The following is a 23134-nucleotide window of genomic DNA, read 5'->3' on the forward strand; positions in this document are numbered from 1 at the left end:
TTGCAGCTACTGGTGCAATTTCTTCATCAAACACGATCTCTTCAAACACGGAGATACCACTTGAGATTAGTAGGCAAGGTAACACCAAGAAGTCTAATATAGAAAGCAATCAAAGTGAGAGGTATAGGGGTAAAAAAAAAGATGCAAAACTATTCAAGAATTAAGCGCAATAACTGAAAGTTCATTCTTATTAATTGTCATATTACAAGAAGAAGCTTCACTTCAAATGCCATCTGGATTTTTCTTTACAAATCGGAACTTCTAGTTCAGACATTTCGTCACCGAGTTTCCATTTGCAATGAAAATTTTACCAATATTCTTAACCATGGTTGCAGTAATAGTTATAACCTTGTAAGAAGCGAACCACCAGCAGTAGTCATGGGCACCCATAGGCTGAATTTAGGGGAACTTGCCTGGTCTAATCGCTACTTCCAATGCTGTCTAATAGAAATCTCAAAACAAAAATGTATAAATATACGGTAGCTTCATTCAGCCAGGGAAAATCCCCCCTCCCTGCTCTCCCTTATGGGCACCCATGATAGTACCCAAGACGCATTCTAAATAAACATCCTGGTGCAAAATAGAGACTATTATCCATATCAAAATTAAAAGTAAAAAGTGATGACGAAAATAAATTTACTTCAGAAAAGAGCTTCAAAGGACTCAGAAACATAGGCTGATAAAAACAAATGATGTACCATGAACAAAACCCCTACCGGGGGTTTTCAGCACTCCATGTTAAAAGTTGAAGAAACTCGTATTCTAGCTTGGGTTGCACGATATACTTTTTATGGGGAACTGGAACATCGTAGGGTTGTTTATACACTTTAAAATGAAGAAAAGTAAAGAGTTAAACGAAGTTCCTTGCGGTAATCCACAAAAAAAAAACTGGTGGAAAATTAGAGCAACTATTCAGTATTTCATCTCTTGGGAACAAGCAGCAACTGGCATCACTTGGCTACAGTTTGACAAGAAGGCAGCAATAATTATCACATCAAAATAAAGAACGTAAAATCCAGTTGAAATTACATCAATGAGTATATTACGACATTCAAACCGAAAGATTTCTAGAGTCCAACTAGAATAAGGTTGAGCTAGGTCCTTATTACCTCAATATTTTTATGTATGGCCTCAGGGAGTCTTACTGAGTAATGACCAATGGATCCAAATGGTCATCCCCCGAGCCAAATGGTATATGATGACCAAAATGGTCATCATATACAGGAGGTATATCTTCTTCTTTAAACCAAGCTGTTGGGAATTTTTCATACGGCTTATTGAAAACAACAGTAGGCAAAGCTTTTATTTAGTGTCTCAAAAGACAATAAAAAGAAGAAGCAAACAATCTGTCACTAAGAAATACTTTTAGAAAAAATAAATTAGAGACATTAACAAAGAGCAGACAGTTTATCGGGGGACGACATGAGCAGTTGAACCAGAAGACAGGAAAATGTATTCGTTCTTTTCAAAGGGCCGATTTCTTTTTGTTTCAGAACGGCTAATAATTGGGTGAAAATCAACCACACTGGTAGAGGAAAGAAGGTAGATTTTCTTCGACTTTAAACAGGCTTTGAATAATTGATTATAGCGTAGGTCTCAATGTCTTGATTAATAAACCAAGTTCAATATTACGATTTTGTTACACAAGCGCATTTAATTCATGGAAAAATACTCACTGTGATATACAATTCCCAGGACTTGAGTGCATTAAGGGGTTTCGAAGCTGCTCTTAGTCCTATTAAGGATGTAAAAAGCCAATTTACTCCTGATTAGAAAATTTCAAGTGAACATTGCGCGTAATGTCCGAAAATTTTTCGGAATTTGGATTACTTTGTGATTACCCAATTATTAAACGACAAATCAGAGCTCAAACGGACGAATTTTGACAAAAAGGTGTTAAATTTGTAATCCTTAGCAATGCATTGCAAATTTTGTGCAACACAATAATATAAATAAGTAACAAATATATTTATCGTCACTCCTAATTTTTTTTTTTACTCTCTGGCAAAGAATTCACAGTGAGAGGCTAAACAGTGTGGCATCATTTCGGCTCCAAATAGGAAATTCTAGAAACTAATGGTACTGAAATACACCTTCTTGAGAGCAGATTAAGCACACCGTTTAAGTTTGTGTTAAATTTGTAATCCTTAGCAATGCATTGCAAATTTGCAATACTTTATGCAACACAATAATATAAATAAGTAACAAATATATTTATCATCACTCTTAATTTTTTTTTTACTCTCCGGCCAAGAATTCACAGTGAGTGGCTAAAAAGTGTGGCATCATTTCGGCTCCAAATAGGAAATTCTAGAAACTAATGGTACTAAAATACACCTCCTTGAGAGTAGATTAAGCACACCGTTTAAGGACTCATCGAGCGCAATAGCTCATTCCCAAATAAAATAGTAGATACATCTGTTTATTTTAGGTAGGAAATTATTCTGAATGAAGTTGGTAGTTTGTTACATTTTGTCTATGAAAAGTCTTTGAAATAAAAAGCCTGAATTAAAACGAGAAATACGTATGCCATTCCACGTGGAGTGTAGCCTAACATCTTGAAATGCGATGAACTAAAAAGCTGGAGTATAAAATAAAACTATCCCAAATCAATCTTGCGTTAAAAAAAAAAAACTCTTTCGCTTTTAAACCATCCAAATTAGATCTTTAAAAGTTATAATTAAAGACCTTTACTTAATTTCCGACGAGGGTTTGACAAGACTCAACCTAAGGTCACTCAATTTCTTAACAATTAATTTCAAAAGTAAATGACTCAACTTCAACCTTCACTGAAATCTTCTCCTTCTTTTGACCAAATCCCTCACCCCTTCTGACACCAGCCTCCTTCTTTACACCTTCCCAGAAATTTCCCCTTTCCTTACAACATCCTCCCAACCCAACTGAGGACGACCTGCTTTTCTTTTAGCCCTAGACGGTTGGTCGGGAACGAAAATCCTTGACAATCTGTCATCCTTCAACCGCAGAACTAGTCATCTCAACATCTCTCTCACTATAGCCTTAGAAATTGGGATTGAACCGCACTTTTCGTACTACCTACTGTTTGAAATATGGTTAGTCAGTCATTTACCAAAAACAATCCGTAGGCTATTTCCTGGAAAATATCTGGCTAATCTTCCTTCGTTTTTCGGAGCGCATTTTATCCCTCTCGATTATCGCGAGAGAAACATCTATCTAAATTCTAAATCTAGATCTAAGGAGCACGAAGGGGTGGGTAAGAGGCTCTACAGGGACTAACGGGGGACAGGGTACCCTTCTACCCAAAAAGAGGCACTATTAACTTCAATGTCTAATGAAACGTCGACCCTCTGAAGGATCTATATGAAGTGACCGAAAAAAAGAACGGGAGAAAAGGCGCTCTTTACTAAAAACACTGCTGAGCCGACTTTAAAAATCTGTCATGGTAGTGACAATACAATCTATAATCAAGTAAAGAACAAAACTACAGCCCATTGTAAAAAAAAACACGTTTTTCTTTCGCTTACACAAGAAAGGCAAACCATAAAGCGGTTTCATTAGGGTAATTTACTCACAGCAAGGGAAGGAGAGAAGGAAGAGAGGGAAGGAGAGAGATTGAAAGAGAAAGAGAGAGAAACAGATGCAAAAGCCTAACAAGATGATTCACAAAAGCTTTAATTCGAAATAAACATTGTAATTTAATATCAAAAGTAAGAAAAGATAAGGCGTACAAAAATGGCACAGTGTCTAAAGAAAATTGTACTTTAATCTAGCAGGAATTGAGATCAAAATGGATCAGAACCAAAGTCGAAATTTCATACAAAAGAAAAAGGCAGACATAAGTGTGGCGATGGATCATAAAGAATGAATGGTAGAGAATGAGAAATGGTAGCAAAGAATGAGAATGGTAACATAAACTGCAATTTAGTATGTTCCTAATTTACCTTTAGCCATCCGCTATTAATCAAGCATAATCTTCAAAAAGCATGGTGCGTTCGGTTATGTGAACTAAAACCTCATCACTTTCTCGGAAATCACAACACAAAACGAGAGATCTTTATGCATAGGAAGGACAAATACACAACGAAAGAACGCCCACATTGCAAATACGATGACAGTCCACCGTGAAAAGTAGTTTCACGAAACTGGTCGCAAGATATACAGGTATGGATGTACATTTTAAAATTTTATTTAAAAAAGGTGATGAAGGATCGAAAGCTACCACAAAATGGCTACTATAAAACTAGGTGGCAGTCTACTGTGAAAATTAGTTTCCCGAAAATTGTCACAAGATATACATGTGTAGCTGTACATTTTGGTATTTTATTCAAACAAAAGAGATCTCATATATCGACAGGAAGGACCAACAAACTACGACAAAGTAGCCACTATACAAATAAGGAGGCAGTTCATTATGAAAACTAGTTTTCCCAAAGTAGTCACAAGATATACGTGCATTGACATACATTTAGTATATTATTCAAAAGGGGGTCTTATATCTATAAGAAGGAATAATAAGCTGCCACAGATTCAAATTTAGGTGGCAGTTTGTAGTGAAAACTATTTTCTCGAGAATTGTCTTAAGATATACATGCATAGAAGTGAATTTCATTATCTTATTCAAAAAAGAATCTTATATCGATATGAAGGACCAAAAAACTACCACAGAATTACCACTATGCAAATAATGTGATGTTTTATCGTGAAAACTAGCTTTCCAAAAGTTGTCGCAATATATACGTGTATAGATGTACATTTTAGTATATTATTCAAAAAGAGAGCTTACATCATAGGAAGGACCATTAAACTACCACAGAATGACCACTATGCAAATTGGGCGGCAGTCCATTATCAAAACTAGTCTTCCGATAATTATCAAAAGATATACATGTGTAGATGTATATTTTAGTGTTTTATTCAGAAAAGAGATTCTATGTCAAAAGGAAGGACGAAAAAGCTAACATACAATGTCAACTATCCAAATAAGGTGGCAGTCTATTGTAAAACTAGTTTCCCGAAAGTTGTCGCAAGATATACGTGTCCAAGATACTCCTCTTTTACAGGCGATAGAACTTTTGCAGGGGATTTGTGTTTGTGTTTGATGAATGATTTTTGATGTTTTTTGGTTGGAATATCTCTTTATCTTTATCTTATTCCACAAGTGCGCACTCGAAAATCACAGTTTATCCTAACATTGCGTTTTCACAGATGCCCAGGTATTTTCTAAGGACATGATTTGCTTAGAGACCACGTCTCATACACATATTCGAAAGACATGACACGTCAATCCCTTATCGGGATTTGCGACCACCTCCTTTCCCACTCAACACGGAACACATTGACGAAACGTAAGCTGCGTTTTCTCTACAGCTTGGGCTCTTTTAAAGAAACATGTTTTGATTTCGCTGCTTAAATGAACTGAAACAGCTATACTTTTTAATAAGTCCACAAGTGAACTTGTTTTCAGTTATTTTTAAGTTGCAACTACCCTTTTCAAATCTTCTAAACTTCTCCGGGTTACACAAATTTCTAAGGCTTGAATCTGCGGAGGCAGTCAATCTGAGAATTCTCTTGGCGGTTGCTTTTATTCACTTGTGTCATTGATTGAAACAATATACAAACGAAACTACAGGCTAGAGCAATAGATACATTTCGACAGCCACATACGCGATTTGAAGACGCATTATAACACTGTTGGCTTATGATTATCCGATGAGGCTCGGTCCAAGACGGTCAATATCAATTCATTCAAGCATATGCAAAAAAACAAAAAAAAACAAAAAAAAAACAAAAACGGTAGTGTTCATGGGACCACCTCGTCTTTTAAAGTTAAACAGTCTTTCTATCTCTTCTATACATAATAATAATAATAATAATAATAAATAAATTGACCAGCAGCCTTGAAAAAAAAAGGAAAAACAAATCCTGATGAGTCCCATTAATCAATTCCCAAGACATTTGATCCCTTCAAATTTTCTGCTTTTTCTTTATCGGTGGTTTTTGTCAATCTGGAAACTGGATGTGACGAAAAGTATACAAGTGTTAAATACGACTCAATAAAAACACACAAATTTTCTTTTTATAATATCTCAGAAACCCCTTCAGAAATAAGAAAACATTCTGATTTCAGAATCTCTATATTTCCGAAACCCCTTCCTTCGAGGCTTCAATTGTTGACATGGCTGGTAAAACTTTAATTAAATAACTTCCTAATTATACTTCAGTAAAATGATCATTACATAGATAGATATTTTCCGGTAAATTATTCCCAAGTCGGTCACTGTTAACCCTAAAGATCGTACCTAACATTTTTATACTTGTAACTGTCACTGTCAACCCTAAAGGCTATATCTGACAATTTCACACTTGTACGGTCATTGCCCAAAACTGTTAACTAACCTATTCTCAAAGAGGATAGGGCGGGGTCATATAAATTAGGAAATCAAAATGCAGTCGAAGATAGATTGCCTTGGCATTCTCCGTTTACCCAGGGTTTCCAAATGATTCTGGGCATTTATCCCACAAATGTAAAAATGCCACATGCGACTTTTAGAGTGTGCCCAGGAAACAACCACAATATCCAATTTTAAACTCATGTCTGCCTTTTTATAAACATAAATTAGTTAAAGACTTCGTCAAGAAAAGCAAGCAATAGCTAAGACAAAATGGGTAATGTTTGTGCAAAATAAGTAAGAGAGGAACTTTAAACAATTGACGAGGATCTCTTTCTGAAGAGCAGCAACTGAGCATAATTGACAACACTGACATTTCTCTGAGACCGACGCATAGGCTTAAATCTAGAGAAAAAAAATCTATTAGAATCTTAGCTATCACTTGCTCTAACTTTATCAGGAAATTTAGTATAAATATTAGAAAAGATATAGAAAAATCAATAAATTATCCTCTTTTGGGGAGAATATCTCATGCGAGAGAGGTGGAGATGGGTTCTAATTTTCTAGAAGGGAAATCGACACTACCTTGCGCAATTAAGTGAAGACATGAAGTAGCTCATCAGACAGTTACAGGATTGATCTTCTTGGGAGGGGGGGGGAGAGTTGGCAACTTAAACCCCTCAAAATGAGTGATCTATGAAGAAATCACAGGAAAATCTTGAGATTTTGAGGTGACAGGGACACAGGATAAAAATGATGATAGATGACAAGATTCTAAAAAGGCTTTTATTCTCAGATGATGCATCATATCTGCCTACGGAGGTAATTAACCCTAATATTGACTGGAAAAAATACCATCCAAAAATATTTTCCAAAAACCAGCATCACCAAGGGGAAAAAATCCTGAGTCCCCTCTCCTCCCAATAGCGTGATTAAAAGGCCCTACATTTGAATAGAATTAAGGAGATAACCTTAGCCATAGTTCTTGAAGAATTTTTTTTTGCCACACTGCCTTTCTTTTTTTTGAGAAATAGGAATGCAAAACAACGACCAATAATTTTAATTAAGAAGGATTGGGATTGCTAAATGTGATCGTACAGAAGAGGGTTGAACCGTTAAGGGTCCTTTTCACAAACAACTTCAAAGCATTTGAGACGTGCTTTTTTGGGTATTTTTTTTTTATATCGTTTGTTTTTGCACATTTTATGTTGTTTTCTTAATCTTTACTCCTTGACGATGCTAAATATTTCTATATTTCAAAAATATTTACATGACTTTAAACAAACAAACTGATTAATTTTGAAGATTAACTGCAATTCAAAAACTTAATTTGTATTTAATTTTTATTATACCAAAATAGAACGAATTCCATTTAGAATGAAGTGACTCAAATCGTGTGGACCCTGACGTCACGAATTACGTTTTTACAGCAAAATTGATATGATACACGTTAAGAAAGGTGATCATGTTTATGTGGGACCAATTACAATTAATTTAGGAGTCAAAACCCTACTGATGGATAATTCATTTTCTTTTCGTAGAATAAAGAAATATTACTCTGTAGATTCATTATATCACAACTATTTTTTGAGACAAATTAAGAAAGGTGGTCATATTTAAGGTGGATCATTTAAAATTAATTTTTATAGCTAACACAATTCATTTAATTTTTGTTGAATAAAGAATTACTAGTCTGTTGAGTCATTATATCATCAACTGTTTTTGAGACAAATTGAAAAAGGTGGTCATGTTTATGTGGGATCATTTACGATTAATTTTAAGAGTTTACACTGTATAGATTGACAGTTCATTTTATTTTCATAGAATAAAGAAATATTAGCCTCATGATTCATTCTATCAGAACTGAATTTTTATTTCCTTTTTAAAGAAAAGAAAAAAAAAATTATTGATACCAAATTTCAGAGCAGATACACAGTAACAACAAGAAAAGAATAATTGAAATGAGAAACATAAATTTTACCGTCTATGGCAAATCATTTAAAGTTAGGGTAAATAATTGTAACAAATTAGTAAACATCTCCCCACAGCGAGATACCGTGGAATAAGAAGAACCATGGTCATCAAAATTTACTGTAAGTAAATCTCATTTAGGTAGTAAATCCGATTAGGCAGGCTTAACATTTCACATTCCGAACTCACAGCCTCCGGAGAATTACATCAGCCAAAAGTTATAAAAGACCTAATAGTCTAGGAAAATTGTGAAGAAAAAAGTACCAGCCTCAAACTAACTCCTACACAAATGATTCTTTCCCCAATCCAAAAATATGTGTTGATTCTGAATCTTTTCACAAATTTGAGTTTTTTGAGGTTGAGGCAAAAATGTTGATTAAGTACATACCAACAAATGTGATTATACATGTCATTTCTATGCTATTTTTTTGCTGATGAACATGAAACTACATGCTTAAAGTCAAAAGAATTGTTTGGGACTTGAAGCTTTGAGAAAGAGTGAGGTTGGGGCGAGGTTCTAGGAAAACTGTGAAATAAGGGTTCAACCTCCAACAAATTACTATACAAATGATTCTTTCGCTACCCAGCCAAACAAGAGCCAAGAGCTCATATGGCACTTGTGACGAGGTCGGATGAGCCAAAAACTCATATGGTATGAGCTCTAGCAAAATTCTAAGAATCAATAGATTGCGTTAAAATGAAAATCAGAGGCTTAATGCCGGTCGGGATTTAAAATAAGAGCTCTGAGTCACGGGGTCCTCCTAAATATCCAAATTCATTAAGATCCATCAACCACTCATAAGTTGAAAATACCTAATTTTCCCTCTCCCTTCAGCCCCCCGGATGGTCGAGTAGGGGAAAACGACTTTATCAAGTCAATTTGTGCAGCTCCCTGACACATCTACCAATTTTCATCGTCTAGCACGTCCAGAACCACCAAACTCGCCAAAGCACTGAACCCCACCCCCTAACTCCCCCAAAGAGAGCGGATCCAGTCCAGTCACGTCAATCACGAATCTACAACATTTATAAGCGTTTTCCAATTTTCCCCCTCCAAATCCCCCCCAATGTCAACAGATCTGGTCGGGATTTGAAATATGGGCTCTGAGACATGGGTTCCTTCTAAAAATCAAAATCATTAATATCCGGTCACCCGTTCTTAAGTTAAAAATACCTCAATTTTTCTAATTTTTCCAAATTAACAACCCCCAGCTCCCCCAAAGAGAACGGATCCGTTCCAATTATGTCAATCACGTATCTATAGCTTGTGTTTATTCTTCCGTCAAGTTTCGTCCTAATCTCTCCACTCTAAGCGTTTTCCAAGATTTCCAGTCCCCTCTCCCAATGACACTGGATCCAGTCATGATTCAAAACAAGAGATCTGAGTTACGAGGTCCTTCTAAATGTGAAATTTCATTAAGGTCCGATCATTCCTTCGTAATACAAAAATACCTCATTTTTTTTAATTTTTTAGAATTAATCCTTCCCCCGACTCCCCCAAAGAGAGCGGATCCGTTCCGGTTATGTCAATCACGTATCTATGACTTGTGATTATTTTTCCCACCAAGTTTCATCCTGATCCGTTAAATGTAAGCGTTTTCCAAGATTTTAGGTTCACTCCCAACTCCCCCCAACGTCACCTGATCCGGTTGGGATTTAAAATAAGAGCTCTGAGACACGATATCCTTCAAAACATCAACTTTCAATAAGATCCGATCACTCCTTCATAAGTTAAAAATACCTCATTTTTATAAATTTTTAGAATTACCCCCCCCCCCCCAACTCCCCCAAATAGTGGATCCGTTCCAGTTATATCAATCACGTTTCTAGGACTTGTTTTTATTTTTCCCACCAAGTTTCATCCCGATCCCTCCACTCTAAGCGTTTTCCATGATTTTAGGTTTCCCCACCCCAACCACCAACCCCAATGTCACCTGATCCGACCGGGATTTAAAATAAGAGCTCTGAGACACGATATCCGTCCAAACATCAAATTTCATTTAGATCCGATCACCCGTTCGTAAGTTAAAAATACCTCCTTTTTCTATTTTTTTCGATTTAACCGCCCCCTCACTCCCCCCCCCCAGATTTTCGAATCGGGGAAACAACAATTTCTAATTTAATCTGATCTGGTTCCTGATACGCCTACAAAATTTCATCGTCCTAGCTTACCTAAAAGTGCCTAAAGTAGTAAAACCGGGACAGACAGACCGACCGACAGAATTCGCGATCGCTATATGTCACTTGGTAGATTCAAAGTGCCATAAAAATATGTGCTGAGTCCGAATCCAAAAAGTTTCGCCGCTTAGTTCTTCCACAAATTTGAGTTTTTCGAGGTTGAGGCAAAAAGTATTGATACTAATTTTAAAATATTGGGCAAACTTTTCGGATTTGAAATCAGCAAATATTTTTTAGTCGGATAGTGAAAGAACCATTTGTATAGAAATTTGTTTGAGGTTCACCTCAAACAAATTGCTCAGACAATAAGCATATCACTAAGGCTAACAGCTAAAGATGACGTGTTCACTATAAGTATCAAAACCGGTGTATGAAGTGTTTTACTGTTAACATGTACTTTCATCTGCTATGATCTCTTCTTCTTCTTCTTTATGTTACTCCACTATTTCATTGGTTTCTTTGTAAGTAGGTTATAAACGGTTATCTTACTACATAAAACGTTGAGTCAAACCTTTCAAATATTTCAGCTCAAAAGAAAAGCAATTCAGATTCATTTGGCAGAACAACCATCCCAAGATTTTCCTTATCGGTTTAAAATATTCCAAACACAAAGGCAATTGGACTCTAAATCAAAAGGCTGCAACTCTCCTTTGAAGTCATTACATGCAAAAACTAACTTCTGAGCCGTTCAAAACCCGTGAAATATTGCACAACCCAATAAAAAGAAGAATAGTTTTTGAGAGGGCGATAGCTTCCCTCTTATTACAGCTGTATATTGAAGGTAAAAATAAAAGAATCCATTCATAAATTTTCTGTGGAGAGGAAGGGGTGCCTCAAGGCTCCAAAATGCATGTACAGGACTATTTTTTAACTTTCATTTAACCCCCAACCCCCCATCACCCGAGGAAATTTATTTGCAGTTAGCGGGCTCTATTCAAATCATAATCTAAATATAGACATAATTTAAGTTAAAGTAGGTATAACAATATAGCGTTGGCTCAAGGGATTCGAAGGTTTCTCGAACCTTTTTAAACAATCTAAATAGATCTGAATATTATGAAGAGGAATTTATATGGAATTTAGAATCTTCAAGTCGATCCCAAATAACCCGTGCTTCATTTCTACCCGCTATTAGTCATAATACTGAACAGTAGATATTTAAAGGCTATGTTTTATCTTGTATAATCCATTGCCAACAGGCTTTTGGCCGTAGACAATCATTTTTTACTCTCGAGTAAAAATAATCCCAATATATCGTAGGTTTTTGTCGGGAATGCAGCATTATGTAGAAGCTTGTGGCTGGAAGTTAAAGGATCTCATGACTCAATACGTTTTGAACGACTTATGTTATTATCTTAGTTATTTATTAGATTGACCCTATTTAGGGAATAATGGAAGATGTGTCTTCCCCAAAAAGGACCCAAAAAGGGCCTGAAAATCCGAAGTTTCTCTGAATGAGCATTTCCCCAACAGGCAGATCAGTATTTTTATTTCTACTTATCTTAGTTCATTTTTGGTAGATTATTATAATTCTATATTTTGTCACAGCTCACTAATAAGTGTCATAACTTCACCAAAAGTAATAAGACTTGTGAAGTTCAACAAAGAAAGAATAAGGAAAACGGAATAAGGAATAAGAGAAGGGGAATATGAATAGAACTTAATAGCACATAATGACAGAAAACAGTAATAATCGGGATAATGTTTCTTTCCTTTCCCAAAAAGGTCCCTGGAAATCCAAAGTTTCTTTGAATAAGCATTTCCCTGATTTTCTATGAATGAATCTGGCATGTCAGTATTTTTTTTTTTTTCTGCTTATCTTAGTTCATTTTCGGCAAACTGCTATATTTCTATATTTTGTCATAGCTCACTAATAACTGTCATAACTTCATCCAAAGGAATAAGTTTTATAGAACAGTGAAGTTCAGCAAAGAAAGAATAAAGAATAGGAAAAAGAAATAAGAAATAAGAGAAGGGGGAAATGAATAGAAGTTCACAGCACATAATGACAGAAAATATTAATAATCGGGATAATGTTTCTTTCCTTACCCAAAAAGGGCCCTGGATATCCGAAGTTTCTTAGAATGAGTATTTCCCCAATTTTCTATCACTGAATCAGGCATGTTTGTAGAAGGGGGAGGGGGTTATTTCTGCTTATCTTAGTTAATTTTTGGTAAATTATTATAATTCTATATTTTGTCACGGCTCACAAATAACTGTCATAACTTCACCGAAAGGAATAAGACTTGCAGAATAGTGAAGTTCAGCAAAAAAAGAATAAGGAAAACGAAATAAGGAATAATACAAGGGGAAAATGAGTAGAACTTAATAGCACATAATGACAGAAAACAGTAATAAATCAGGATACAGTTCCTTTCCTTACCCAAAATGGGTCCTGGAAATCTGAAGTTTCTTTGAATGAGCATTTCCCCAATTTTCTATGACTGAATCAGGGATGTTTGTATAAGGGGGAGAGGATATTTCTACTTATCTTAGTTTACCATGTAAATTTTTCGTAATTCTGTGTTTTGTCGTAATTCACCAATAACTCTACCACAAAAAAAAAGAAAAAAGATTAGGACTTAAAGACCAGTGAAGTTTAAAGAAGAAGAAAATATTGCGAATACTCTGATTTTCACACGACAAGCTGAGGTTTATTGAATTATTAGTATCACAAGCTACAGATAAGTCGACATATAAAATGGACAATACAAGTTTAGATCAGAGAATAAAAATATCTCAAATTTTGATTATTTACTGGGCAAGTCAGACAGAATACCAGTTAAGATCCAAAATGAAAACAGGTCACAAAAGTTTCTCCTGTTTGTTCGACAAGGCATCCTTAGCAGCAACAGAAAAGTAGAAGCAGAAAAACACCGGCGTAAATAGATAATTTCTTAGACCATAATTAATTACTTAGAATAAATAATAAATAATAAGTAATAACTGCACTAGGGTTTCATAAACAATCAGATTTTAAATGTGTATCATCAGCTAAGAAATAATTCTAGATGTTAGTTTTAAGTCCTGACAATATTATTAATAATCCTATTAGATTAACAGTACACAAGTACACATTAACCCACAAGTAGACAAGAAAATAGGTCAATATAGCTTTATTAACCGAGCAACAAAACCTTAGAATAGTTTTCCTGATACCCTAGTTTCTGCACAATCGGTACAAACATTTAACAGTTTCTGTATATAGTTAGTTGTATAGTTGTTTTTACTAAAGATTTTTTTGTTTTGCAGTGTTGCTGTTGAGCTGTCGTTTCTTGTATTTGCATTGCGAGAAGCCTATGGCTTTATCCTGTTTTGAATAAGATAAAATAACTAAAATCCTAATAATCTTATATCCTAGTATTATTTTTCAAATATCATAACAATTACCCTGTTGATCTAATAGTATTATCAATATTATTTTCGGGACATAAAACTAACACTCAGAATTATTTCTTAGCCTTGACGATAAACATTTAAAATTTGATTGTTAATGACACCCTAGTGTAGTTATGTATTTGTCCCTTGTTGTTAATCCCCGCTTTTCATTGTTGTCTAATTAAAATCTTTTTATTTGCCTAATGATAGTTAATCATATAGCTTTTTCCCTGGTCAGAGTACCTGAGACATGTACACAGCACAAGACCATCGTGCCAGTCCTAAATTTTGAGATTCCCTTCGCCAAATGAATTCCTCCATACATGCCAGAAACGACAATGCAGAAAAAATACACGTGCAGAAGCACAATTATTCAAGTGAACAGAAACACACATATATGAGTGATCAGAAACACACTTATATGAGTGTACAGAAACACACTTATACGAGTGAGCAGAAACACACTTAGACGAGTGTGCAAAAACACAGTTATACGAGTGTGCAGAAATACACTTATATGAGTGTGCAGAAATACACTTATAGGAGTGTGCAGAAACACACTTATACGAGTGTGCAAAAACACAGTTATACGAGTGTGCAGAAATACACTTATAGGAGTTTACAGAAACACACTTATATGAGTGTACAGAAACACACTTATACGAGTGAGCAGAAACACACTTATACGAGTGTGCAAAAACACAGTTATACGAGTGTGCAGAAATACACTTATATGAGTGTGCAGAAATACACTTATAGGAGTGTGCAGAAACACACTTATACGAGCGTGCAAAAACACAGTTATACGAGTGTGCAGAAATACACTTATAGGAGTGTACAGAAACACACTTATACGAGTGAGCAGAAACACACTTATACGAGTGTGCAAAAACACAGTTATACGAGTGTGCAGAAATACACTTATATGAGTGTGCAGAAACACACTTATACGAGTGTGCAGAAACACAGTTATACAAGTGTGCAGAAACACACTCATATGAGTATACAGAAACACACTTATACGAGTGTGCAGAAACACACTTATACGAGTGTGCAGTAATACACTTATACAAGTGTGCAGAAACACACTTATACGAGTGTGCAGAAACACACTTATACGAGTGTGCAGTAATACACTTATACGAGTGTGCAGAAACACACTTATACGAGTGTGCAGAAACACACTTATACGAGTGTGCAGAAACACATTTACACAACTGTGCAGAAACACTTTCTAAAAAGTACTTTGCAGAAACTATTACAAATAATACCAAAATGACCACGAAATTTTTCTCCAGCAAACAGTTTAATGTTTGATACCCAAATTACCTCACACATTCCCTGGCTTACGACTGCCATATAAAATTTAACAATATCTGAAGATTATATTAAAAAACAAAAAGAAATTAGATGATGATAGTAAATAATAATAATACTATTTAGTAATAATAGTATAATATCACTATAAATGATGATAATTTTATATGCTTAATATATTCTTCGAGGGTGATTTAATATACACATGTTTCTAATATCTAGAACTGAAGACTAAAATCCCAAGATTTTTGGAAAATTTCCAAAATGTAGCTTTCCTACTATCAATAATTTGTTCGTTTCCTAGTTTTTCCTTTTGATGATGAGATGTGACCATGGAGAATACAGTCATTTACCTTTGGGTCAGCACTAAGATTTAACAGGAATATTGTTAATGAGTTTGCATTATTAGAAGTGTCAATAGGGGGATGTTCAGTGTGGTAATTGCTTCGAAATGCTTTTCTTTTGGCATTTTCATTGAAGAAAAAAATATTCAATCACCCCCCTTCTCAGATTTCGAAAATTACATTTATATATGTTCATTCAAAGAATCGAAAAAATTCTTGTCTCATCTCGCCACGGTCCCCACTTTAAATAACTCAATAGGTTTACTTGCATTCTTAGTGACGGTGGCTTTCAAGAAGAATACAGAATAGCGGAACTGTTATAGTGAGTATGGAATAGTGAAATAGTGGAATTATGAAAAGCACTAGTGTAACGAAGGTAAAAGCAAGTAAGTTTATTCATAAAACAAATTTAATTCTATGAGCATTTGTGTACACATATGTTCAGAATATTTACACAACTGTTTTGGCTATTCATAATCGCCACAAAGAATCAAAGAAAAACCTAATCATTTGCGCTACTGACATAACTAAGGTTTTCGACTCCGTTCTGCATTCTCGGACTATTTTGTCCCTTTTCTTGATTGGAGTGAGCCCTTTAATTTGTACGTGTTTACAGAAATGGTAACCCAAGCACATCTATTTGCGCGAGGTCCTGAAGCCAAATTAGTAACCCTATTCCTGTTTGCCCTGGGAAAAAACAGGGCACAGTTTTGATTCCTGACATTTTTAATAACGTTATTCGAGTCGTCATGGGTCACACTCCACATTTCCTGGTTGCAGCGGTAGCTATACCCTAGTAAAGGACAAACCACGGCCCATAGTAACCGAAAAGTAAAAAACACACTAAAAAAAACTGTTGATATAAAAATAGTCATTTCTAATATTCAGGAGTGATAACTATTATCTCAATTAATCTTAATAGGATAATATTATTTTGAAAATACATTTGAGGTAATTTCAAAAAATAGTTTGAAACCCCCTAAAAATGGCACAAGACCGAAACAAAAAGGCCAAAAAAAAAAACTATTGGAAGTGTTACAAAGTTATGGATTACTTACTAAGGTCAAGGGTCAGTTTCACAAAGAAATTTGAGGGGACCTTAAAATATTTTGTGCATCATAGATTTTTCCTATTTACCATCTGACGATTTTTCTACACGACGGAACGCCAAAATATCTTTCTGTCTTCTAAGATTTCGAAAATATTTCTGCCAAATTTCAATAAGGACTAGAAAAACTTACGCCTCTTGGTGGTTTCCTGTTTTTGAAATTTGCGAAAAAATTTATGCGATGCAATTTTTTAACCAATCTGATAAAATTGTGTATTTCCCTTGGAGCAAAATAAGATCAAATTAAAGTGATTTGTCTTAGAATATGATTTTACAGTTTTTTAAGGCCATCATTGCCGAGTATTACTACTACTAACAACAACTCACTACAGCACCAAAATGCCTGAAGCCAACAAAACTCCACACACTCCTCCTGCATCCCAGTCTACTCATAGCCTCTCTCTTTACACCCTCACAGGAAATTCCCATTTCCCTTAAAGCTTTCCTTACATCGTCCCACCCCAATCACGGACGACCTGGTTTCCGTTTAGCCCCAGACGGTTGGCCGAAAAGGACAATCCTCGGCAATCTGTCTTTCTCGACGAGTGAATATTCTTATTGTTATGGAAGCCGGTATATGTTGTATTTTCTCCTTGTGAAGAGTGTGTTTTTCTCTAATGTACTACTCTAGAGTATATTTTCTTGTCTTATACATAGAGACGAAACAAAGAAATTATTATTATTAGGATAGCAATATTCCGTAAGATTCCAGAATATAAGCTACTTTTTCATGACTTTAGTTTTTCTTACCGTTAGAACAGATGGAAGACAAACACCATTAGAACAAAAGCCATTATTACAACTTAATGGGATACTTACATTTTCGGTGAAGCAGGTAGCTCTGGTGTTGGTGATTCTGCATCGCAGGTAGATGGCGACTTTAACTTGAAAGTTAATTTTGGGAGCGCATCTTCATCAATTACCTAAAAAATACAGACATACAAATACATATTGCTTAAGAATTAAACAAAACAAAAATGAATTGGAATATTTACTTAGTGTGATATACCATTCTTAGTATAACATTTATTTAAACCTAAAATAAAACCTAAAAATGCTGACAAAGGGAGGCATACTGTAGGAAAACAGAACAGAAAAGGAAACATCTACAAAAATTTGAGTAATCATTCTAAAATTTTTATTAACAGAAAAACACTTCTTTTACACTGAACAGTTGTAAACGACACAAAAATTCAGATACAGGTTAAAAAATCAAACGTGATATTAAGCATAAATTTTGCATTATGATCAAAACTTATCAATGTTACCTTATCTCTCACATCTTTGTCACCCTATGTATTTTATAGCCATAGCTAACCGATTAGCTTTACGCCAATTTTACAGTCATGACTAGCCAGTTAGCGTTTTATACGACTGTTGGATGATAGACCTGAAAAACAGCGCAATATTTTTTGCCCCCTCCAACCAAACACGGAATTATAAGTCCCTCGCCCCTATATATCCTACCGACTGAAAGCTTTGACTCGAGCTCCCTTTCCCCGTTGGACAAAACAGGGCATACTTAAGAATCTATCTATAAAATTTGTTACCTTTTAATGGAGCCTATTGACTATATGCAGCCTATATAATGGGAAATTGTCACTTGCTTTAGCTTTAGCCATAAAAAAAAAACACACACATACTCTCTAGTAAGCATTTGAAAAACTACTCACTAATTATGAAACTATATTAGTGATTGGCTGGATGTTACAGAGGCTTACCAATTATACAAACTGTGCGAGAATTATTGGTCAATCCCGCTTTCTAGGGCCATAATGACAGAAAGGTTCAAATAGCTAGGTCACATTCTATGGACGAAGGATGATAGATTGCCCAAGATCGTCTTTGTCGGCCAACCATCTAAAGTCAAACGAAAAACCGTCCCCAGAGAGGGTGGGACAATGTAAGGAAAGGTTTGAAGGCAATGGGATCTTTTTGGGAGGGTGTAAACAGGGAGGCTTCTCCGTAGACAAATATTAAATTCAATACACCTACGGAAAAATCATTCCTACCTACACACAGTATAAAAGCACCATGTAGATCAAATACCAGCCTCTGCAGGTCATTCGAGGACCCCCCACCCACAAAATAGGGTTGTATTATTGACTAGAAATTTTATTTTGCTACAGTCTATAGTGACATCGTACCTACCGATTCCCTTATAAATACAACAAATAAATGGAAGAGAGATAGAAACATACCTTATCCACTTCTTTTAGTTTCTCTGGTTTCTCTTCAACCAAAACTGCTTCTGCTTCTTGTTCATCACGAAGCCTTTTCAACGCTCTTTTTTCTTCTTTTTTTAATTTCTTCTCCTCTTTTAAACGCATCCTTTCCTCTTTTTCCTAATTAAAAAGGATACATAATAAACCAAATAAGGCATTATGGTCAGTTCAAATATACTGGCAGAAAAGTTAGACAGCCTATGAAGAAGGTCATGGAAACAACCTTGACAAAAAGGCAACAGACAGACTATTGAAAGACCAAAAAGGTCACAGCATTTAGATTCTACCAGTATTGTAGGTTGTTATAAAATTTATTTAATGCAGAAAAATTAAAAACAGCAATTACGCTCCCCCACAGAGTAAGTTGATAAAACAGCAAGGAATAAGAAATAAGTGCAACTTCATACAGTTCAAGTACCAAGGATCTCGAAATAAGAAATATTACGACCTTCACAACACAATAAACCCTAAGTACAATTTATCATAGTAATAAAAAAAATATAATATAAAAAATATAAAAATATAAAAAAAAATATAGTAAAAAAAAATATCATAGTAATAAAAAAAATCATTAAAATAAAAAAAGGTACGCTGTGCACCTGCACTAGGTCTAACTTGTTCTTGTGGCACGTTACTGTTGACTACAGCAACAGGGGGTAGCAGGGAGATGTGTTTCACTCAAAAGCAGGGTATATCCAAAATTACACATCAGATAGTACCTGCGCTCTTTAGGGGTAGAGACTCGTTGAGCTGCGAGGGCAGTCGTAAGTGACATACTTGGTTCCTTGGATAAAACATTTTTTGCCCCCTAGACCTATCTTAGGTTTATTTATGTTTGAGAACCATAGTTTTCTTTTGGTTATTCCAAAATTCTAATGTTATAAGGCGCTACCGAATTTTCTTTTTCTACAATTAGCCATGACTTGATTTGCCAATAAATATTCCATTTTTAATTCAAAAATCAACGGACTCGGTCGAAAGGTTGAAAGTTTTCAAGTACATAAGAAAATTTCAAGTATACTTGAATTTTTTTTTATATGCTTGAAAATTTTCAACCTGTCAACCTGTTGGAGGTTCTATCCGGCTAATTCACGCTGGGGGAGTCAATATATTTGTAAATTTGCAAATATGTTGACTAATTCCAAATATATTGACTAGTTGCAAAAATATTTGCAACCAGCCACGGCTTGAAGGCATATGTGCTTTAAGCGGTGAATATGGGCATGAGAAAGGACTAAATAGTTCGGACATGTTTAGCGAATGATTACCGCCAGAGAAATAGTCTAACCATTCAACGACTTTAAGCATCCATACTTTAAGCGGTGGGCATAGGCTAGATGAAATGACGATCTGACTGTTTGGTATTTATTAATTAATTTAAAAAATTAGCAAAACTTTGGTTTGTGTATTGGGCATGATTACCGCTGAAGGAACAGTCTAACCATTCACGGCTCTAAGCATCCATGTTTTAAGCAGCGAAAATTTTACCAAATTTTCGTCAGCGTTACCACATTGAACAGTGAAAATAAATAAGCAAAACTAATCAATTAAGTCTGGAGGGAGGGAGGAGAAACCCTCTTACCTTCATTCGCTCCTCTTTGTCTTTGGATTTGAACTTCTTCTCTTTTTTCTTCTTTTCCTTCTTACTTTTCTTTGGAGTTTCTCGCCCACTCGGACTTAGAGCATCGCTAAGGTACGTGTCTGATATAGGTGAGGTCATCAAACTTTCGGCCACAGGAGACGGTGTAAGGGACTTCAATGTAGGGGTCGGGGTACGCTCTTTAATGGGACTAGGAACTCTCATTGGAGGAGGAATTGGACGAACTAAAGAGAAAACTGCAATTATGGATAGTATATACAAAAGCGGTGTCTATAAAAGATTTTGTCAAAGCTAATATTATTTTTAAGATTTTGAAGACCTTAACGTTTAATATAAAATTTATCCTTCTTTGACTAACTGCCGGTGGACATATTTTAGGGAAACAATTGGGAAAAAGGAAGTCTTGCAATAAAAAACTATCCTTATAATAATAAAAATATACCCATAAAAAAGTATAGTATGTAATAATCAATACGCATGTTACGTAGCACCATGTTTCACGATTTACTGTGCGATTTGCGCTTTTCCTAAAGCGTTTTTGAACTTTGTTATCATCATGTTCACAATCAATGAAAAAAATTATTTTTAATTTTTATCCTTAAAGATTCTTCAACAAATTTCTATTCTTGAAGAAGCAGAATCTCCAAGTAATAAATTTTCCATTTTTATTTTCAAGTTTTTGTTTTCTATTTATTTCTATTCTTTTTGCATTCAGTTGTACAAACAATGCTGCCATAGTTGATATATTCAATCGTTTGTACTCAATCCCTATCAGCCAGCATTCAAACAATTGTGCGCAATTTTATCACAAATTTCCACTTGCGACTTAACTTGATTTTTTTTCTTTTTAATTTTTATCACGGTCGTCTTGCAGCAATACCAGCCAGAATCCAAATTAGTTGTGTTTTTTTTTTCTATTTAATCACTGACGGCTTATTCGCTGCAACTCATCGCAGTTTTGTTAGAATTGTCGTTAGAATTGGCAAGAATCAAGCAAAAGAGCTGTCTTATACGATGGTTTAGAACGCTGAACATGTTGTTATATCCTTTAGGACTAGGGTTCGAGTCCTGGTGTTGCTGATTATTTGGTTTCCGGCATGGATCAGTAGAGTGACTCTATGAGATAAGCCAGAGTAAATGGTAAAACCCAGCTTTAAAAATGTGAACAGGAAAGGTCTACGAAAGCAGAGTATGGCTGGCCCCCAACCCTCATTGTAGTTCCTGGCTGAAGGGCCATGAAATGGAGGTCAACATTGCCAGTTTGAACTACAGAGTCTAGAAACCAAAATCTTTATTTTATTTATTTTATTCAATACCTAATCGGCCAACAAAAGATAATTTCGTGTGTCTTCTAAATACTAAAGGCAACAACCACAAACACGGGGATGGCGCATATTTCATGCAAATTTTAGTTGGATTAAGTGAAAATAAAGCCTTACTGAAGTTTGATGTTGAGAGAGTTAGTTTTTTTTTGGGGGGGGGGGGTGAGAGGGGGGAAATAAGAATTTTTTGAAGCAGTTGATTATTGAAAGCGTTTTCACTGATATACTCACTTTTACTTTGAAGAGATTTTTGCATCTATTCGAGTATTTTATATCAAAATGAATGTAATCAGTACTAGACAACATAAGAAAAACTAGAAAAGAAGAAAAAACGAGGATATTTACAGGCAAGTAAGATGAGATATGAAAAGTAAATATTTCGGCCGAGACCAGTGCTCGACCGTCTTCAGTGCCAAAATATAAAAAAAACGTAAAAAACAACTACTGCAATAAATAAAAAAAATAATAGTTTTAGTGGTGTTTTTCACGGTAATATTTTTATTTATTTATCGGTTGTTTTTAAGCCTTTTTTTTTGCATAAACAAAATGCAATAAAAAACGCGTGCGATAATCAACTGGTTAAAAAAAATCCAATAATTGACTGCTTCAAAGTAATATCATCAAATCATAATTTAATTTTATGTCGCTAATTTTATTAGATTCTGCATAAAAGGATGTTCACAATCTTCTACAACATACTGATATTTTTTACGTGGATGTATATATCCTCGTTTTTTCTTCTGTTCCGGTGTTTTCCTCATTTATCCTTATTTTGTCGTTTTTCAATTATTTATGATTAATACTAGAAAAAACTTTATGAAGTGCTTCGAAGATTAATAACATTAAAAAAACTAAATTAAATAAAAAAAAAAATTAGCCAGGGGTTGACTTTGTTTCAACAAAGCTCCGAGTCTGAGCTTTGTTCAACCAGGACTCATGAATGTATAAAAGAAAAGACACTACGGCCATTAATACTAAAATAAAAAGATTCTAAACAGTTCCAGCATCCTTACTTCAAAGAAGTTCAACCAAATTTGAATACACTTCAAATATAGAATTCCACTGTCTTTTGAAAACAATTTCTTAATTATTCTTCTTGTTGTTGATGTTTATGACGAAAAGGTAGTATAGTCTTCGTCACTATTTATATAAAAAAATTATATAATTAGTTATTTGCAGGGGGGGGGGGGGGCTACTCTACTATTTGGCTCAGAATGTCACACACAAAAATACGAAATCCCCGCCTTTCATGCTAAAATTTAACTTCTACCTTACTGAAAACTATGAAGATTTTCTGACAAGAAAGTGGTTTAATTGCAATTC

At 34.9% G+C, this 23134-nt stretch overlaps 1 protein-coding gene across 1 annotated transcript in view; it reads right to left on the bottom strand.

Annotated features, from left to right (window-relative positions):
* LOC136031029 (transcription initiation factor TFIID subunit 3-like) overlaps window positions 1-23134 on the bottom strand; it is a 61959-nt gene that overhangs the window by 17337 nt on the left and 21488 nt on the right. The window contains exons 7-9 of the mRNA XM_065710216.1: window positions 20472-20713; window positions 18866-19009; window positions 17484-17587 (exon numbers count right to left, since the gene is read on the bottom strand). Coding sequence (XP_065566288.1) covers window positions 17484-17587; window positions 18866-19009; window positions 20472-20713 — 490 coding nt within the window. The remainder of the gene's footprint in view (window positions 1-17483; window positions 17588-18865; window positions 19010-20471; window positions 20714-23134) is intronic.

The sequence above is a fragment of the Artemia franciscana genome, chromosome 9, assembly GCF_032884065.1.
Source record: "Artemia franciscana chromosome 9, ASM3288406v1, whole genome shotgun sequence".
Taxonomy (NCBI): Eukaryota; Metazoa; Arthropoda; class Branchiopoda; order Anostraca; family Artemiidae; genus Artemia; species Artemia franciscana.